Raw genomic sequence first — 16,733 nt, forward strand, 5'->3', positions numbered from 1 at the left:
TAAATTCATATTTATATCTATAATAACATATCTTAGATTTTTCTTATTCGTATGTATGCCATCTAGAAAATTTAAAATAGCAGGATGTCATTATTGATACCTGAAACTTCTTCTTTATTGATCGATGCCCACTCAGCTCCTACTTCACTTACTCTTCTTTACCTACGCGTGAAAATCATCACACGCTAAGTATACACTTAGTGAGACATTATAAACAAACTAAAGTGATATAAATATCAAACAGTTTGACAACATCTAAATAACATATTCACATATACAAAACTTAATAATATCATAACAATTTAAAACATTAACTTAAATTCCAATAAAATACTAAATATCCAAACTGATTTATTCAAGCCATTTTCCTCATCAAGGACCTGAAAATCATCATTTTATCAAAACCATAATAAAAATATCATAATAATAGTCATATCAAAGCCATGATAAACAATATCATACATAATAGTCATATCATATTCTTTTTCATTCATATATGATACAAAACTTTCATATCTCATTTTCATCTTTCACTTCCATATTCACTTTCACATTTCATTTTTATAATCCACACTTTCACATTTTAGGACTCATTCTCAGATTCAGAACTTGTTTTCAGACTCAAAACGTATTTCAGATTCATAACTTAATTTCATATTCGTATCTTATTTTCAAGTTCATAGCCCAATGCATATTTATGAGAATGCAAGTTACATGATTCATACATAATGTGCGCACTAGGCACTTCATTGTGCCAATCATCATCATAAGATGCACTCAAGTGCAAAACATACCATATGCACCAGTGATGCCATACGTAATGTACACGAATGTACCATAACTTGAACTTTACCAAATTCCTGACATGCAAATGTACCTACGACTCTCAATGCAACATACAATGAGCTTTTCCATTAATTATTATATGTTATTAAATATCAAAGATATCAATATATCGACATAAATGACTTTTCATATCATAACATAATGGGCAGTTCATACCTTAAACATTTCATTTCTACATAGCATTTATTTATCATAATCATCCTCAATTAACTTTCTTGAATATAAACACATCATATTCGTCATGAAATAAATAATATTAACTATCCTTCCAAATATAATAAAGTTGACTCATTTCAACATTTACAATAGCATATAACATAGGAGTAACATGGAAACATAATTTATGACAAGTTTCATATGTTGGTAGTTTGAACTACTTCAAAGAAATATTATTCTGTTTTAATCTACACATATTATGTTTATACCAATGGAAATTAGACTTAAATAAGAATGTGACCACATAAACTACTCCTAGTTCATCATGTACAATTTATAGTGAATTTTCAAAGTTGACTTACATAAGGTATTTTGAGCAGAATCTATTGCATTGTTTTCTGACCTATCTTCGATTAAAAACTCATATATGTTCGTATACTTGAAATCAATAGTCGTTTGTTCTTAACAAAACTACACTGATATACAAATCCAAAGGCATAAAAATCATTCCATAATCATTTCTATAAAATTTATGGTGATTTTCTAAACATACTGTTCATAACATAAATCTGGGCAGATTTCACTAACTTATATTTTCAGCTTATTCACTAATTCTAGTAGCATACCAAATGAACATATATGCATGAATCACAAAATTTAATAAAATTTAGGAGTCATTTCTTACCATAAAAACTCCGTCACTGGCTCATCGCAAGCCAATGTTTGCACGATATCATAAATACAAATTAAATATGAGCTCACATGGAGTCCTTAGCTTGTAACTTTCCTTAGAAATTCATATTTCATCCTTAAGCTCTCCTTAGCTTTAACATTGCTTGATCTTGATTTCAAGCACACAATCTAAATGAACATCATTTACAAAACACATGTTAGAATCTCACTAACATAGATACACAATAGAAAATAAATTCCTAAAAATCTTTCGAAGTTAATTCGATACTAATTCCATGTTACAACATAAATATTGACTTTAACACTTCAAGTTGACCATTCAAGTCCCTTTTTATCCAAATTCACCCAAACTTCACATAACCTTTTTCAACTTTCCATTTTAACTACTAATTATGAATTCTTTTAGAATTCATCTCAACTTTTTTATTTTATTCTAAATAGTCTTTGGCTTTTTACTTCAATTCAAGTCTCAAACAACTTAATTAAATTTTCAACATCTAATTTCTAGCCCAATACCTCAAAGATTCCATTATTACCTCTAAAGTCACTAACTTTCTTAATATTTTCCATTTATTACTCAAACTTTGATAACTTCCCAAAATAATCAAATTTCACATTCTAACACCAAATTCATCACTCTAACATTAATTTCCAGCATAGTAATTCATGTATTGAATAATTACACATCAACCCATAAATTTTCTAATTTTTTGAATATTTCCCAACTTTCTCAAAATTATAAATTGGTCCAAATAACTTTCTAAAGCTTGTACGCTCATTCTTACATCATTTTTAACCCTTGTATATTTTTTCCATAATTTTTCTCGCTTCCAAAATCTTAAGATAATTTCACTTGATTTCAATTTGATTCGAGCATGAAATCAACCTCTATTCATTATTTAAAACCTCTACAATCAAAGCCATAACTCAATTTCATCAAATCATAAACTTTCTTAATTTAGGGTTTAGGCCGAAAAATCCATATACCATTTCTAGGTGGTTTTGATAATCAAACAAGCTTGAAAATGATTCAACAACCTCAACAGCCTCAAAATCCATCATCAATTCATAAAACCCTAACATGAACATAAACCCTAAATTTTGAGAACTTAACATTCAAGCAAGATTAGCATACAATAATGTTTCCAAATGATAGAGCTCTTCGAATATAATAATTTTCTATTTCACGGTTCGATCCAAAATCCAGAGGAAATTGCTCAAAATGAAAAATAAAATTTCTCTTACCTAGTTTATGAGGAGACGAAATGGAGGTTGAAGAATGCCTTATTTTCATGAAATATTTAGTTAATTCATGTTAATGTTTCATTTATTAAGCTTAAATGAATCTAAATTCATTTATTTAGGAAATGACAATTTTACCATTAATGACACTTGATAATTACATCTATACCAAGCCACATGTTGGTTATCATCTTCCAAAGTCAAATATGAACAAAATATTATACCCATGACAACTTTATCCATGCAACTTTCCAATAATTTCAATCTTGTTATTTTCATCCAACGGTCCAAATTGAAAATGAAAATAAATTCTCAAATCCAATGGTTCATCTTATTTTCCATCATTTTAAAATGTAGAAATAATATTTATAAGCTTAATTTAATATCCTTCAAATTTTCTCTTCGATCTTATTTACCGAATTTTACCGAACTTTAACACTTTACAACTTTTAACATAAATTTGATTCCCACCAAACGTCATTCTTGTGGGTGAACTATTCATTTTTGGGGTCAAAAAATTAACTTTTAAAAATTAAACTTTTGTTCCATAAACTTTTGAAATTTACCTTTTTGGTCCTAAACTTTTCCAAACTTTATACTTTATCTACTAAACTTTTAAAATTTACATTTTGGTCATTAACCAAAATTTTGGGGTGTTACACATCCCTATGAAGAGTATTTAAAGGATCTTTTTACCTTCAATTGTTGAATGTTGTTAGATAACTTTCTCGTGCACATGCGTTGTTGCTGCCACTTGGCTTGGGTTGTGGTCATATGTGTCTATGATATGTCCACACACATTCTATTATTTAGAACAAACCCTGAAGAAGTTGTTAATAGCTATTGTAGACTCTCATTTTCGTCTGATTTTATCTATTTATTTATTTATTTATTTATATATATATTATATAATCTGCAAATGTTTTTGAAATATATATAATATATATAGTTTTTAGAAAAACATTTTGAAAATATATAAAATAGGGTTTTTAAAACATTTTGAAAACCTATATAATATATAGTTTTGAAATCATTTTAAAAATATATATAATATATAGTTTTTAAAACATTTTTGAAAAATTATATAATATATAATTTTAAAAAACATTTTTTTAAAACTTATATAATATTTTTTAAATCATTTTTGAAAGCTATATAATATATAGTTTTGAAAACTTTTTTTTAAAAAATATAATATATAGTTTAAAGATGTTTTTAGAAATATATATAATATATAGTTTATATTATATTATTATTAGTATATTATTATTATTATTTTAGTTATTTGTTTTATTAATTTTTTTTATTTTCTTTTTTAAAAAAATTCGGTCCAAGTCCAAGGCTATGGTCTAAACGGTCTAACAGGTTTGGGGCCTGACCCAGCCCATAACCGAAACCCAAAAAGTTAGGGTTTTTCACATCTTAGTCAAGTGCCACATAGGAGGGAAACAGACGGGTGCGTAGAGAGGCTACGCTCAAGTCAACATCGAATGACCGGTCGAGATCCCCGGGAATGACCCATCCCGGGGTGACCAGTCACACAACGGCCATGACTCCCTGTATTTCAGGGCCAAAAACAACCACACTGGGGCTATAAAAGCCCCCGGTGAGGCCATGCAAAAGGGAAAAACAGTAAATTGAAACCAACAGTGGGACGAACAGTACACAGATCGAGCAACAATCGAAACACAACAACAGTACAACCATAGCCAAAATACCAACATAAATCAACAAAAGAGAAACCCGAAGCCATTCAAACAAAAGCAAAACAAAAATAAAAAAATACAAAAAGCGTTTCGTAGATTTACGGGCTTTGAGTCAATTCCAAGAGAAATACACCTCGAATTTGCAACAAGGGTGGAAAGGCGTCGGATAGTGCCCTTCTCTCCATTTTTCGAAGCCGGTGTACAACGGCGACTGCCGGTCAGCGGCGGCCAAAGAGGCAGAAGATCCACCAGCGACAGCGTTACAGTTGAAACCCTTGAGAGAATTTCTTCTCTCTCTCTCTCTCTCTTCTCTCGGCTGGGGAATGTAACAAATGAGAGAATGATTGATTTTTGGCCTAATTTTGGTCATTTATATCGCGCGCAAAATGACGTCGTTTTGACGAGGACTGTGTCTGTAATTTCTTGTAAGGGTAAATTGCACTTAGGGTCCCTCATACTTTGTGATTTTATTTTCTAGCCACTTAATGAACCTTTGCCTTATTTAATTTCGAGCATTAAATTTTCAGTACTTACGTTTTAGTCCTTTTTTATGTTTTATGTTCTTCGTGCTAATATTTGAATTTAACCCTTATATTTTTTGTATCTTCTGTTTTGGTCACTAATTTGGCATGAATGTTTAGGGTTAATTATTGTTTAGTCCTTCATTTCGTACTTTCTTTATTTTTATTATATTTTTCTTTGTTCCTTTTTTATTTTTAACATATTTTATATTTTTTTGTTTTTTACTTTATTATTATTTATTATTTTATTTATTATTTATTTTCCTTTTTTATTCTTATTTTTTATTTTTTCATTCTCTTTTTGATTTATCCTTTTATTATTTTCTTTATTTTTTTTTACAGTTTCCCTATCTTTTGATTTATTTAATATATTTTTCCTTTTGATTTTTTTATTGTTTATTTTTCTTTGATTTATTTAAATATTTATTTATTCTTTTTTATCTAACATTTTCGACCTATTTTTAGAAATTCCAACCAATCAAAGGTAAGTAATTTGAATCGGGTTTTTAAATTTAAATTTAAATTTTTTTATTTTCACAATTAAAGACAACCGACAAATTAATTGATACCGAAAAAGCGGTTCAATGGTGCTAATCCTTCCTTGACTGTAACCGACTCCCGAACATGATACGTTTCTAGTAAAATGCAGATCAGGTAAGATGTGTCCGACCCACCTAAATTTGTTTTAAAATTGTCGATGGCGACTCTAACCCATTTATTCATGTCGAAGCTCAATTCCGGGCCCAACCGAAAGATGGTCGCGACAGCTTGGTGACTCCGCTGGGGACAGGTAAGTGAGTCAGGCCAAAATTAATTTTCAGTTGTCTTTTTATGCGAAAATAGTAAATTTTAATTTTAATTTTTTATTGATTTCAATTATTTACCTTTGATTATTTTTCAAATAAATAGTTGTACTGACAGTTTTTCAATGATTTCAGATTTCTGAAAAATTTCTATATCTGGCTCTATACTCGAGCTTTGAACCCTGTCTAAGTGGGGGTAAAAGCGATGCCTTCGTGAGAATTTATTATCCGCACATGCCTAGCAAGTAACCTTCGGGATTCATATACCTTATGTCTTCTTGTGAGTTTATTCACCGCATAGGCATAAGGGAATGTATCCTCTCGAGTTTAACTTAGTCCACATAAGCTTGTAATGGACTTAGGACTAAGGGTATGGCAAGCCCAAAGGGACACCAGTAAGGAGAACTCGGGCACCTTTTTTGAGAACATAAACTGGGAGACTAGGAATTAGAGACCACCCCAAAACCTCATTTCAAACCCTAGGTTGTTTTGATATTATTTCATGCTTTATTTCATGTTCAAAGCACGTGAACTAGAAATTTATGCGGTTAAGACTTGTTTAAAATTAACTTGCGGGATAGAGATCATGTTCGGGTAGGAATAATAAACATGTGGGGTAGATATCATGTGGGGTAGGACTTTTATTTTCATGACTGTTTTGATTATTATCTTTACATCACTAACTCTTTTCATTTTTGTTCTATTTCTTTTTATCATTTGCATTATTCGAAATAGGTGTTGATCCACCAAAAACGTGTTCGTTAAACGTAAATAATTTGCATTAATGGACAAAGGGGTTATAATACAAGAGGTGAAAAACATAAAAGTATGGTTAAGAAGGGTTTGGGATTTATGTCGAGCACACCAAAAGTCAACTTTTTGAGTTGGCAAAATTTACAGGGGAAGACAAGAAACCCTAGCTAAGTTAGAGACCATTATTGACGAATCCCTAGTTAAGCTAAGCTAAGTTGGAGACCATTGTTGATGAATTCAAGAAACAAGCAGATAAACTTCGGATAGTTCCTATCGATGGAGGGCTCCAATGGCGCTTTCATTAGGAACAAGCGCAGCAGTGAGTGAGAGCCGGGAATATAGTCATCCAAGATTTTTTTTGGAGCAAGAAGCTCGTCACTTGCACAGTTTAGGCAGAGAAGTCTGAACAGTTCGACAGGGTATTCACTTAACCTGTCAGAAGCTGTTCAAGGTCCATACCTTTAAAATGTTTTTTTATCTCTTAAGACATAACACTTTTGTCCCCAATAATGATTATTTATAATAGCATACACATTTTTGGATCAAGGCCTCGAACATTTCATGCATCATGCATTCTGGCATATTTTGCATTATTTTTCTCTTTTTTATTACCTTCACATGTCTCATCAAAAATGGGAACATTTTAATCCTATCCCCATGACATACAAGGAACTTTACAAATAACTTGTGACACTCATTAGTGTCACCATACCCAGTGAAACCCATGAAGCCCCCATACCCCAGGTAGTATGATGAGAATGCTCACTGCGAATATCATAGCGGTGTCCCAAAGCACACTATCGAGAACTACTCCGCATTCAAGGAATCCTGTAGAAAATGCATAACAAGAATTAGATCGACTTCAGTAACTCGGGGGCATCCAAATAAGGAAGAAGATCATTTCATCATTTGCATTATTTTGTTTGAATTTGTTTTTCTTCTTTTCTCAGTTATTTTTTAAGGAGGTTTAAATAAATTTATGTTACTTTGGAGAGCAATGAATCACATTTGCAAACTTGCAATTCTTTGAATATCAACTGAATTAAAAAACTCTGTAAATGATTCAGAGTTACAGATCTTTGACAAAGTAACACGATTAAAAAATGATAAGACAAGGACTTTAACTTATCCAAGAAGATACGCTCAAACACCATACCATTCTCTTACAAAGAACCGATATAACCTTCTTCTCTCATGGGGGAATGAACAAGAGGCTTGGTATACATAGGAGCGAACAACATGGGGCATTTTTTTGTAGGACATTACTATACTTTTTGAGGACGTTCAATGATGATAATAATCTTCACAGATGGAATAGTCGAGTTAGTGAATCTAGTTTAGGTCAGTTGCTTGGAAATTAAACTCTAAAGATGAGATTCTTTGACTTTCAACAACACCTAGACTATAACAGGTTCTCCTTGAAAAACTTAAGAAATTGGATCCGTATACCCAGATTATAATATTATATATATACAATGAAGCTTGAGTTGTCCCTCTAGAGCAATTGGTTAAACGCCCCGACTTTATGGATAAGATTCAACTAGCCTGATAAAGGTGTTTACAATATAAAATAAAGCTTGAGTTGTTGCTCTAGAGCAATTGGTTAAATGCCCCGCTTTATGGATAATATTCAGCTAGCCTGGTAAAGGTGATTATAATATTATACAATAACATTGAGTTGTCCCTCTAGAGTAATTGGTTAAACGCCCCGACTTTATGGATTCAGCTAGCCAGACAATGGAAAATTAAATAAGGAGTTTCTGTAAAGATGGACTAAGGGAGTTAAGGAACACCTGTTATAGTCAATTTCACAAGAGTACTCAACAATTTCATTTTTAGACCGATATTTCTGCACTATCTTTGTTAGAAGAGCCTACGAAGCTTGAACAAATGGAAGATTTTAGAGAACCGAAATAGAAGGTCTAGTAATTGATCATGCTAGTTGCGTCATTTTGTCCACATCCAATTAAAATGCCAAGCCCAAGAAAAAGCATATTGCAGTGACAAAAAAATGACATTTTTTAGGGCTGAAACCTTAGAAAATAGGAAGCCAACCTGAAACCAACTCATCAACTCGGAAATTTGTCAAAGAACTATAACTCTGAAAGCATGAAAGAGCTATTGATTCTTTTAATATTCTTTGAATTCATGTTTATGATTTGATTTGATTGCGAGCCTGAATTAAGGGGCAATGTTTAACATAATTCTTCTATTTTCATTTTTTTCCCTCCTAAAATAAGAGAAATGAGAAAAATATTTTCAAACAAGACAGTCTCAAATGTGAAAGGCTGCAACCCGATAAGAAAATGGGGCATGGTCAATTTCGAGTACAAGACTGACAGACAAAATGAGGCTACATCCAGAAGATAAAACAAAACTTATTCATATTGCATGCATCTTAGACATATTTAAGAGCATCACATTTATTTTTCACATACATAATGTTTTGCAGCTTTTAGAGTCAAGTTTCAACTCCAAAATGAAGACACTCGATTCAAAAGCACTTTAACAAAAGACCTTCGAGTTGATTACACTCAGCTCAAAGGCATATCATTTGCAGCATAGCTAAAGGCAAGAAGGGTTATCTGCCAATAAAAGATCTTCGAGTTCGATTAGACTCGGCTCAAAGGTGCATCATTTGCAGCATAGCTCAAGGCGAAAAGGGTTATCTGCCAAAAAAAGACCTTTGAGTTCGATTACACTCAGCTCAAAGGCACATCATTTTTAGCATAGCTCAAGGTAAGAAGGGCTTCCTTCCAAAGACCTTCGAGTTCGATTACACTCAGCTCAAAGGCACATCATTTGCAAAATAGCTCTAGGAAAGAAGGGCTACCTGCCAAAGACCTTCGAGTTAGATTACAGTCAGCTCAAAGGCACATCATTTGCAGCATAGCTCAAGGAAAGAAGGGCTACCTGCCAAAGACCTTCGAGTTCGATTACAATCAGCTTAAAGGCACATCATTTGCAATATAGCTCAAGGCAAGAAGGGCTACCTGCCAAAGACCTTCGAGTTTGATTACACTCAGCTCAAAGGCACATCATTTGCAGCATAGCTCAAGGCAAGAAGTGCTACATGCCAAAGACCTTCGAGTTCGATTACACTCAGCTCAAAGGCACATCATTTGCAGTATAGCTCAAGGCGAGAAGGGCTATCAGCCAACAAAAGACCTTTGAGTTCGATTACATTCAGCTCAAAGGCATATCTAGTACAGTATAACTCAAGGCGAAAAGGGTTATCTGTCAATAAAATTTCGTCGAGTTCGATTCCATTCAGCTTGATGACACATCATCAAGAAAATACTTTATGGTTGAAGCCAAGGTCTTTGAGTCAAGAAGAAGATCTGGGCAATCTCTTAGCTTAGTACAGCATAACTCAAGGCAAGAAGGGTTATTGTCAATAAAAACTTTTGAGTTCTACTCTATTCAGGTCGATAACTTATCAACTACCTTCCGGGTAAAGTTTCAACCGAGGTCTTTAAGTCAAGAAGAAGACCTGGGTGGGCTATGTTTTCAAGACAAAAAACTATTTTCCGGCAGCACAACTTAAGTCGAGGAAAGTTGTCTATCAGCGAAGATTTCTGAGTTTGATTTCGAGAGACTATCAACCACATGGTGGAGTCAAGGAACTATTTCCCCATCGAATTTTTAAAACGAGGTCTTTAAGTCGAGAAGAATACATGGGTTAGTCGTGCCTTAAACCGAGAAGAAGACCGAAGGACAACAAGAAGCCATATTCCTATTCAAATTTCGAACTACGACTTCAATCTAAAATCATTTCAAGATGGACTCGACTTCGAGACGGATGAGCCATCCGGAACTCAATTCGACAGGGAGTTGTCCTTAATTGAACTATCAGATTCAATTGTCAACTTCATCGAACGAAAATTTATGTCTTTTTATTTTTGTCCTATTTTTCGTTCCACGAAAAAGGATAAAGAGGGGCAGCCGTAGACATCTATTTTCATCTAATTATATATATATATATATATATATATATATATATATAATCTCCAAATGTTTTTGAAATACATATAATATATATAGTTTTGAAAATGTTTTTTAAATATATATAATATATAGTTTTAAAAAAACATTTTGAAAATATATAATATAGGGTTTTTAAAACATTTTGAAAACCTATATAATATATATTTTGAAATCATTTTAAAAATATATATAATATATAGTTTTTTAAAATTTTGAAAATTTATATATTTTTAAAAAAAAATTCATATATATATTTTTTAAATCATTTTTGAAAACTATATAATATATAGTTTTGAAAACTTTTTTAAAATATATATTTAAAATGTTTTTAGAAATATATATATTAGTTATATATATATTATTAGTATATTATTATTATTATTTTAGTTATTTGTTTTATTAATTCTTTTTATTTTCTTTTTAAAAACAAATTCGGTCCAAGTCCAAGGCTATGGTCCAAACAGTCCAACAGGTTTAGGCCCTGACCCAGCCCAGAACCGAAACCCAAAAAGCTAGGGTTTTCACATCTTAGTCATGCCGCATAGGAGGGAAACAGAGGGGTGCGCGTGAGGCCATGCTCCAGTCAACATCGAACAACAGACCGAGATCCCCGGGACTGACCATCTTGGGGTGACCGGTCACACAACGGCCATGTATTTCGGGGCCAAAAATAACCACATCAGGGCTATAAAAGGCCCCGGTGAGGCCATGCAAAAGGGAAAAGCAACAAATCGAAACCAATAGTGGGACGAATAGTAGACAAACACAGATCGAGCAACAATCGAAACACAACAATAGTACAACCAAAGCCAAAATACCAACACAAATCAACAAAAGAGAAACCTGAAGCCATTCGAACAAAAGCAAAAGAAAAACAAAAAAATAAGAAAAGTTTTGCGTAGATACGGGCTTTGAGTCATTTCCAGGCGAAACAAACCTCGGATTTGCAACAAGGGTGGAAAGGCACGCCATATAGTGCCCTTCTCTCCATTTTCCGACGCCGGCGTACGGCGGCGACCACCGGTCAACGGCAGCCAAAGCGACGGAGGACCCACCGACGGCAGGGCTACGGTTGAAACTCTTGAGCGAATTTATTCTCTCTCTCTTTCTCTTCTCTCGGTTGGGGAATGGAACAAATGAGAGAATGTTTGATTTTTGGCCTAATTTTGGCCATTTATATCGCGCGTAAAACGGCTTCATTATAAGGAGGACTTTGTCTTTAATTTCTCGTAAGGATAAATTATACTTAGGGTCCTCATACTTTGTGATTTTATTTTCTAGCCACTTAATGAACCTTTGCCTTATTTAATTTTGAGCATTAAATTTTCATTACTTACATTTTAGTTCGGTTTTTTATGTTTTATGTTCTTCATGCTAATATTTGAATTTGACCCTTATATTTTTGTATCTTCTGTTTTGGTCACTAATTTGGCATGAATGTTTAGGGTTAATTACTATTTAGTCCTTCATATTCTTACTTATTTTATTTCATTATATTTTTCTTTGTTCCTTTTTTTTATTTTTAACATCTTTTATATTTTTTTGTTTTTTACTTTATTATTATTTTTTTATTTTTTTTATTTTTTTTTATTTTTTTCTATTCATTCTTTTTTCCTCCTCCTTTTGATTTATCCTTTTATTATTTTCTTTATTTTTATTTTTTACATTTTCCCTTTCTTTTGATTTATTTAATATATTTTTTCCCTTTTGATTTATTTTTTTATTGTTTATTTATTATTATTATTATTATTATTATTCTTATGTTTTTTCTTTGAATTATTTAAATATTAATTTATTCTTTTTTATCTAACATTTTCGACCTATTTTTAGAAATTCCAACCAATCAAATGTAAGTAATTTGAATCGGGTTTTTAAATTTTAATTTAATTTTTTTTATTTTCGCAATTAAAGACAACCGACAAATTAATTGGTATCGAAAGGGCGGTTCAAGGGTGTTAATCCTTCCTTGACCGTAACCAACTCCCAAACCTGACACGTTTCTGGTAAAACACAGATCAAGTAAGATGGTGTCCGACTCACCTAAATTCGTTTTAAAATGGTCGGTGGCGACTCTAACTCATTTATTCACGTCGAATCCTAATTTCGGGCTCAACCAAAAGACGACCGCTACAGCCGTATATTTCTGTAGAATTATGTGTTGGTATTCTACAGAATGTATTTGGACATTTAAGTGGTCATATTAAAACGTTGAATTTTCAGACAGCAAATTCATTACCGCTTTAAATCAATGATTTTTGTGGCTGATTTACAGATGTTGTAACAATTATTTTTACCATTGAATCTGGATAGGCTTGAGTCCAGATACAACCAGCTCTAGTCTATTATTTTCAGCTATTAATTACGTAAATAAAATCTGAATTTATTTAACATTTTATTTGGACGGTTTTAACCCCGAAGCAAGCCTATAAATAGATCTCTTTGAGCTTTTCATATTATCCAAAACTTCAAAACAATTTCTTTCCCTTACAAATCCTCTCAAAAGCTTTCTTTCTTTTCGGTGAGAAAAACAATATCACGACCACTCTGAAATTCGGGTGTAAGAATTTTCAGAAAGTAATGCTAATCTCAAGGGACGACCGTCTATAGCATCGATTACATATATTGAGAAGAAATTGTTTCTAAGTTAATGGTTTATACACAATATGATTGTTTGAATTTACTGTTTTATTATTTTTATTAATTTCTAGTCAATGCTAACTATTTCATTTTGCAGTTTCTATTTTCAATATAAATCCATACTATAAAAAACGTCATTTTGTTTAATGGTTTATCTTTCATAATAGGTTTCAACGCATGTTCTAAAATTTAATAAAGGCAGTAATTTTTTTTAATTCCGAAATAAAGTTATAGTTTGAAATTTTTTTATACCATTAATGTTAATATGTTTAGGGAATAAATAAAAACTATCAAGTTTAAAAACTAAATACCATTTATTTTAAATTTTAACAATTGACTAAATTTATAGTAGAATGCTTATACAAATAACTTTAAAATGTTCAAGATCAACTAAAAATATAAAAGTTTAGAAATTAAATATTATTTATATAATTTGTTAATAATAAAACATTTTCAAATACTATGATGATATGTTCCACTTTTGATAAATATAGAATTTAGGTAGAAGGTGATAAATAAGTAAGTGAATTTTACTCTTAAATTTCATTTAACAAAGGCCTAAAATAAGGCCAGTTTACGATGAATATTCTATCCATGGTAGCCCGGCCCATTCGAAATTAAGCCTAAAACGGGAAATGCAGCAAATTCATTGGAGGAGCTTCAAAGAACAAGGTCGGGTGGTACCAAAAAAAAAGGAAGAAAAAAGGGCGATTTGGCGAGTACAGAGAACCCGTTTCTTCCCTAACTCGGTCACCCAGGAAGACGATGCTGAGACAGCTCTTCGCAAAATCAACAGCAAAACATGGCACTTCCAGATTTATTCAGTTCAATCCATATGTTCGTTATCTGCCTTTTTTTCTCCGATTTTCTCAATTCTCTAATCCACTTTCATTGGATTGGTTAATTTTACAATTTTGGTTTTGTTTATGTGACAGAGGGAGATGCATAGCAGAAATAAGAAAGCAATGGAGTTGATAGCAAAAGGGTGGAATGCTTTAAAAGAAGTAGATAGAGTAATTGATTACTGCGAGCTCAATGATAAACGCCTCGTCCCTCTCCTAAGGGTACCAGTAACTGGAAACTCTTCTTTTCATCATTTTATCAATAATATTATTCTTAAGATCTTTTTGATTGGGTTTTGTTCTCTAATTTTAACGTTTAATGATAGGCAGCAAAGGAGAATTTTGAGTTGGCATTGGAAGCTGATAATTCCAATACACATGCTAGGTATTGGTTGTCCAAATTGCATTTGAAGTACCATGTTCCTGGGGCATGTAAAGCCATGTAAGTGGATGGTTTTTTACTTAAAATCGCAATCCCGAATCCTGGCATAATTGCTTAACTATTTTATTTAATTATGAGAGTGCAGAATTCGGATTTTGCTTGTTCGTTTCTCACCATTGTTTGCTACGTTGGTTGAAATTATGATGGCACTGGCTTTAGTTGCAATTTCCAATATTTCTTAGAATACATGTATTATGTTTACAATTTCTCATGTTTTATATTCCATGTTCGTGTTTTTTTTTTTTTGTAATCTCTTCTTTTTAATAGTTACATGTTAGATTAGATTATCTAATAAACAAGACTGTGAAAACTAACTGCCTTGTTATGATAGAGGCGCTGCTTTGTTAGTAGAAGCTGCAGATATGGGTGATAAAGACGCACAATATGAGTTGGGTTGTCGCCTAAGAGTTGAGGTTTGGATCTTTTTTTCTTAAAATATTGCTCTATCAACAGCAGTTTAAGCAGCTTCTATGAGACTGCTTCATACATTTCTTTAATAAAGTTTCTCAAGGAACTCTTTCAAGGGATTGCCTCTCTGATGTATTACATTTTCCTGCAAGTGATATCGTTTGCTTTCTAACATTCATTGTCCTGTTGGATAGAATGACTATGTTCAATCAGATCAGCAAGCTTTTTATTATTTGGAGAAAGCTGTTGACCAGGTACGTTTCTTTGGAAGCCAGTTGTATATGATGCTTTTGTGATATCTCCCTAAACCTTACTTGAACTCCTTATATTTATAGTTGCATCCAGGTGCTCTTTACCTTCTAGGCGCGGTGTACTTGACAGGGGACTGTGTGAAGAAAGACGTTGCTTCAGCATTGTGGTGCTTCCACAGGGCATCGGAGAAGGTGAGATTTCTCTTTGTTCTTATACTTCATGATCTTGTTTCTCGCACATGGATATTCTATGGTTGTTCCATGATTATCAAAATTGGAAGTCAGTAATGTTTATGAACTTTTGGACGGACTACTATTGAACGTTATAGCCCTGATGCTGTTGGAACAGGGAATTATGAATTTGGTTAAGTGATACTCAGAAACTACCAATTAAAGATTATCATAAGCTGAACCGAGCAAAACCAGATAGTTGTACTTGAAAATCAATGATAAGCTGGTTATCCCTCATTATTTAAGCAACCGATGTGGTATAAAAGTGAAAAGGAATATTCTTTGTATTATTTTTGCCCACTAAATTTTTAGAATTTACCTTCTATTTTTTAAAATATATGCAGGGTCATGCTGGAGCAGCCATAGCATATGGATCTCTGCTACTTAGAGGTTAAATATGCTTGCACGCCATCTCACAGTTTTCCTTTGACACTGTATTAGTGTACTACTGAGATTTTCAGAAGGTTATCATATTAACATGTAGTTTTTATCATATAGGGTGAAGGTAAAAGAGAAAAATATAACACTGAACTAGTTTTAACAGCTAATACTATATTGAGTTCAACCTGTTAGGAAACTATTTACATCATAAATATGACTTTAACTTGGTTTACGTTTTACTTCTGTTTGACATATGCTGAACTGAATTCTTATGAAGTATTATTCTTGTTGGCAACTTGTTAGGCGTTCAAGTCCCAGAATGCCTAACAAGATTTAGTTCGGAGAGGGTTTCTGCTTCCCAAAGAGGAAGGAAAAATGTAGAACACCCATCAAAGAACGCTGTTGAAATGGCGAAAGAGCAATTCCAAATAGCAGCAACTGCAGGATGTGACCTTGGACTAAAATGGTTGCAAAGAATCGAGGAGGTGGAGAAGCGTCTGTTGAGTGAAAGTAGCTCCGCAGATGGTGTTTCACAATCAAAACCTGACATTGTTATAATATGATCAGATGACCTCGAAGCCAGAAAGTAACACAATGGGATTAGTTTTTGCAGTCTACATGTATCTTTAACAGGAAGTAATATATATGGTATAACTTTCAGCCATTCTCAATTACACCGTTACCTTTGCATTTGACTTATTGCATTAACACGATGGTGTAGGGCTGCGTATTCAGGATTTTTATTTCTTTTTTCTTTTTTTTCTTTTTTGAAAAGTAGGAAACTTTTATTACCTGAATAGAAAAGTTACATTACTAGGGCCTCGATAGAAAAGC

At 32.5% G+C, this 16,733-nt stretch overlaps 1 protein-coding gene across 1 annotated transcript; it reads left to right on the forward strand.

The window, feature by feature from the left end:
- Positions 1-14,010: 14,010 nt before the first annotated feature.
- LOC120176912 lies at positions 14,011-16,486 on the forward strand. Its single transcript, XM_039183201.1, has 8 exons — positions 14,011-14,181; positions 14,280-14,408; positions 14,513-14,628; positions 14,960-15,041; positions 15,231-15,290; positions 15,372-15,479; positions 15,863-15,908; positions 16,203-16,486. The coding sequence occupies exons 1-8, from the start codon at positions 14,110-14,112 to the stop codon at positions 16,460-16,462; spliced, it is 873 nt and encodes a 290-aa protein (XP_039039132.1). The 5' UTR covers positions 14,011-14,109; the 3' UTR covers positions 16,463-16,486.
- The last annotated feature ends 247 nt before the right edge of the window (positions 16,487-16,733 follow it).

This window comes from Hibiscus syriacus, unplaced genomic scaffold, assembly GCF_006381635.1.
Source record: "Hibiscus syriacus cultivar Baekdansim isolate YM2019G1 unplaced genomic scaffold, ASM638163v2 tig00003403_pilon, whole genome shotgun sequence".
Taxonomy (NCBI): Eukaryota; Viridiplantae; Streptophyta; class Magnoliopsida; order Malvales; family Malvaceae; genus Hibiscus; species Hibiscus syriacus.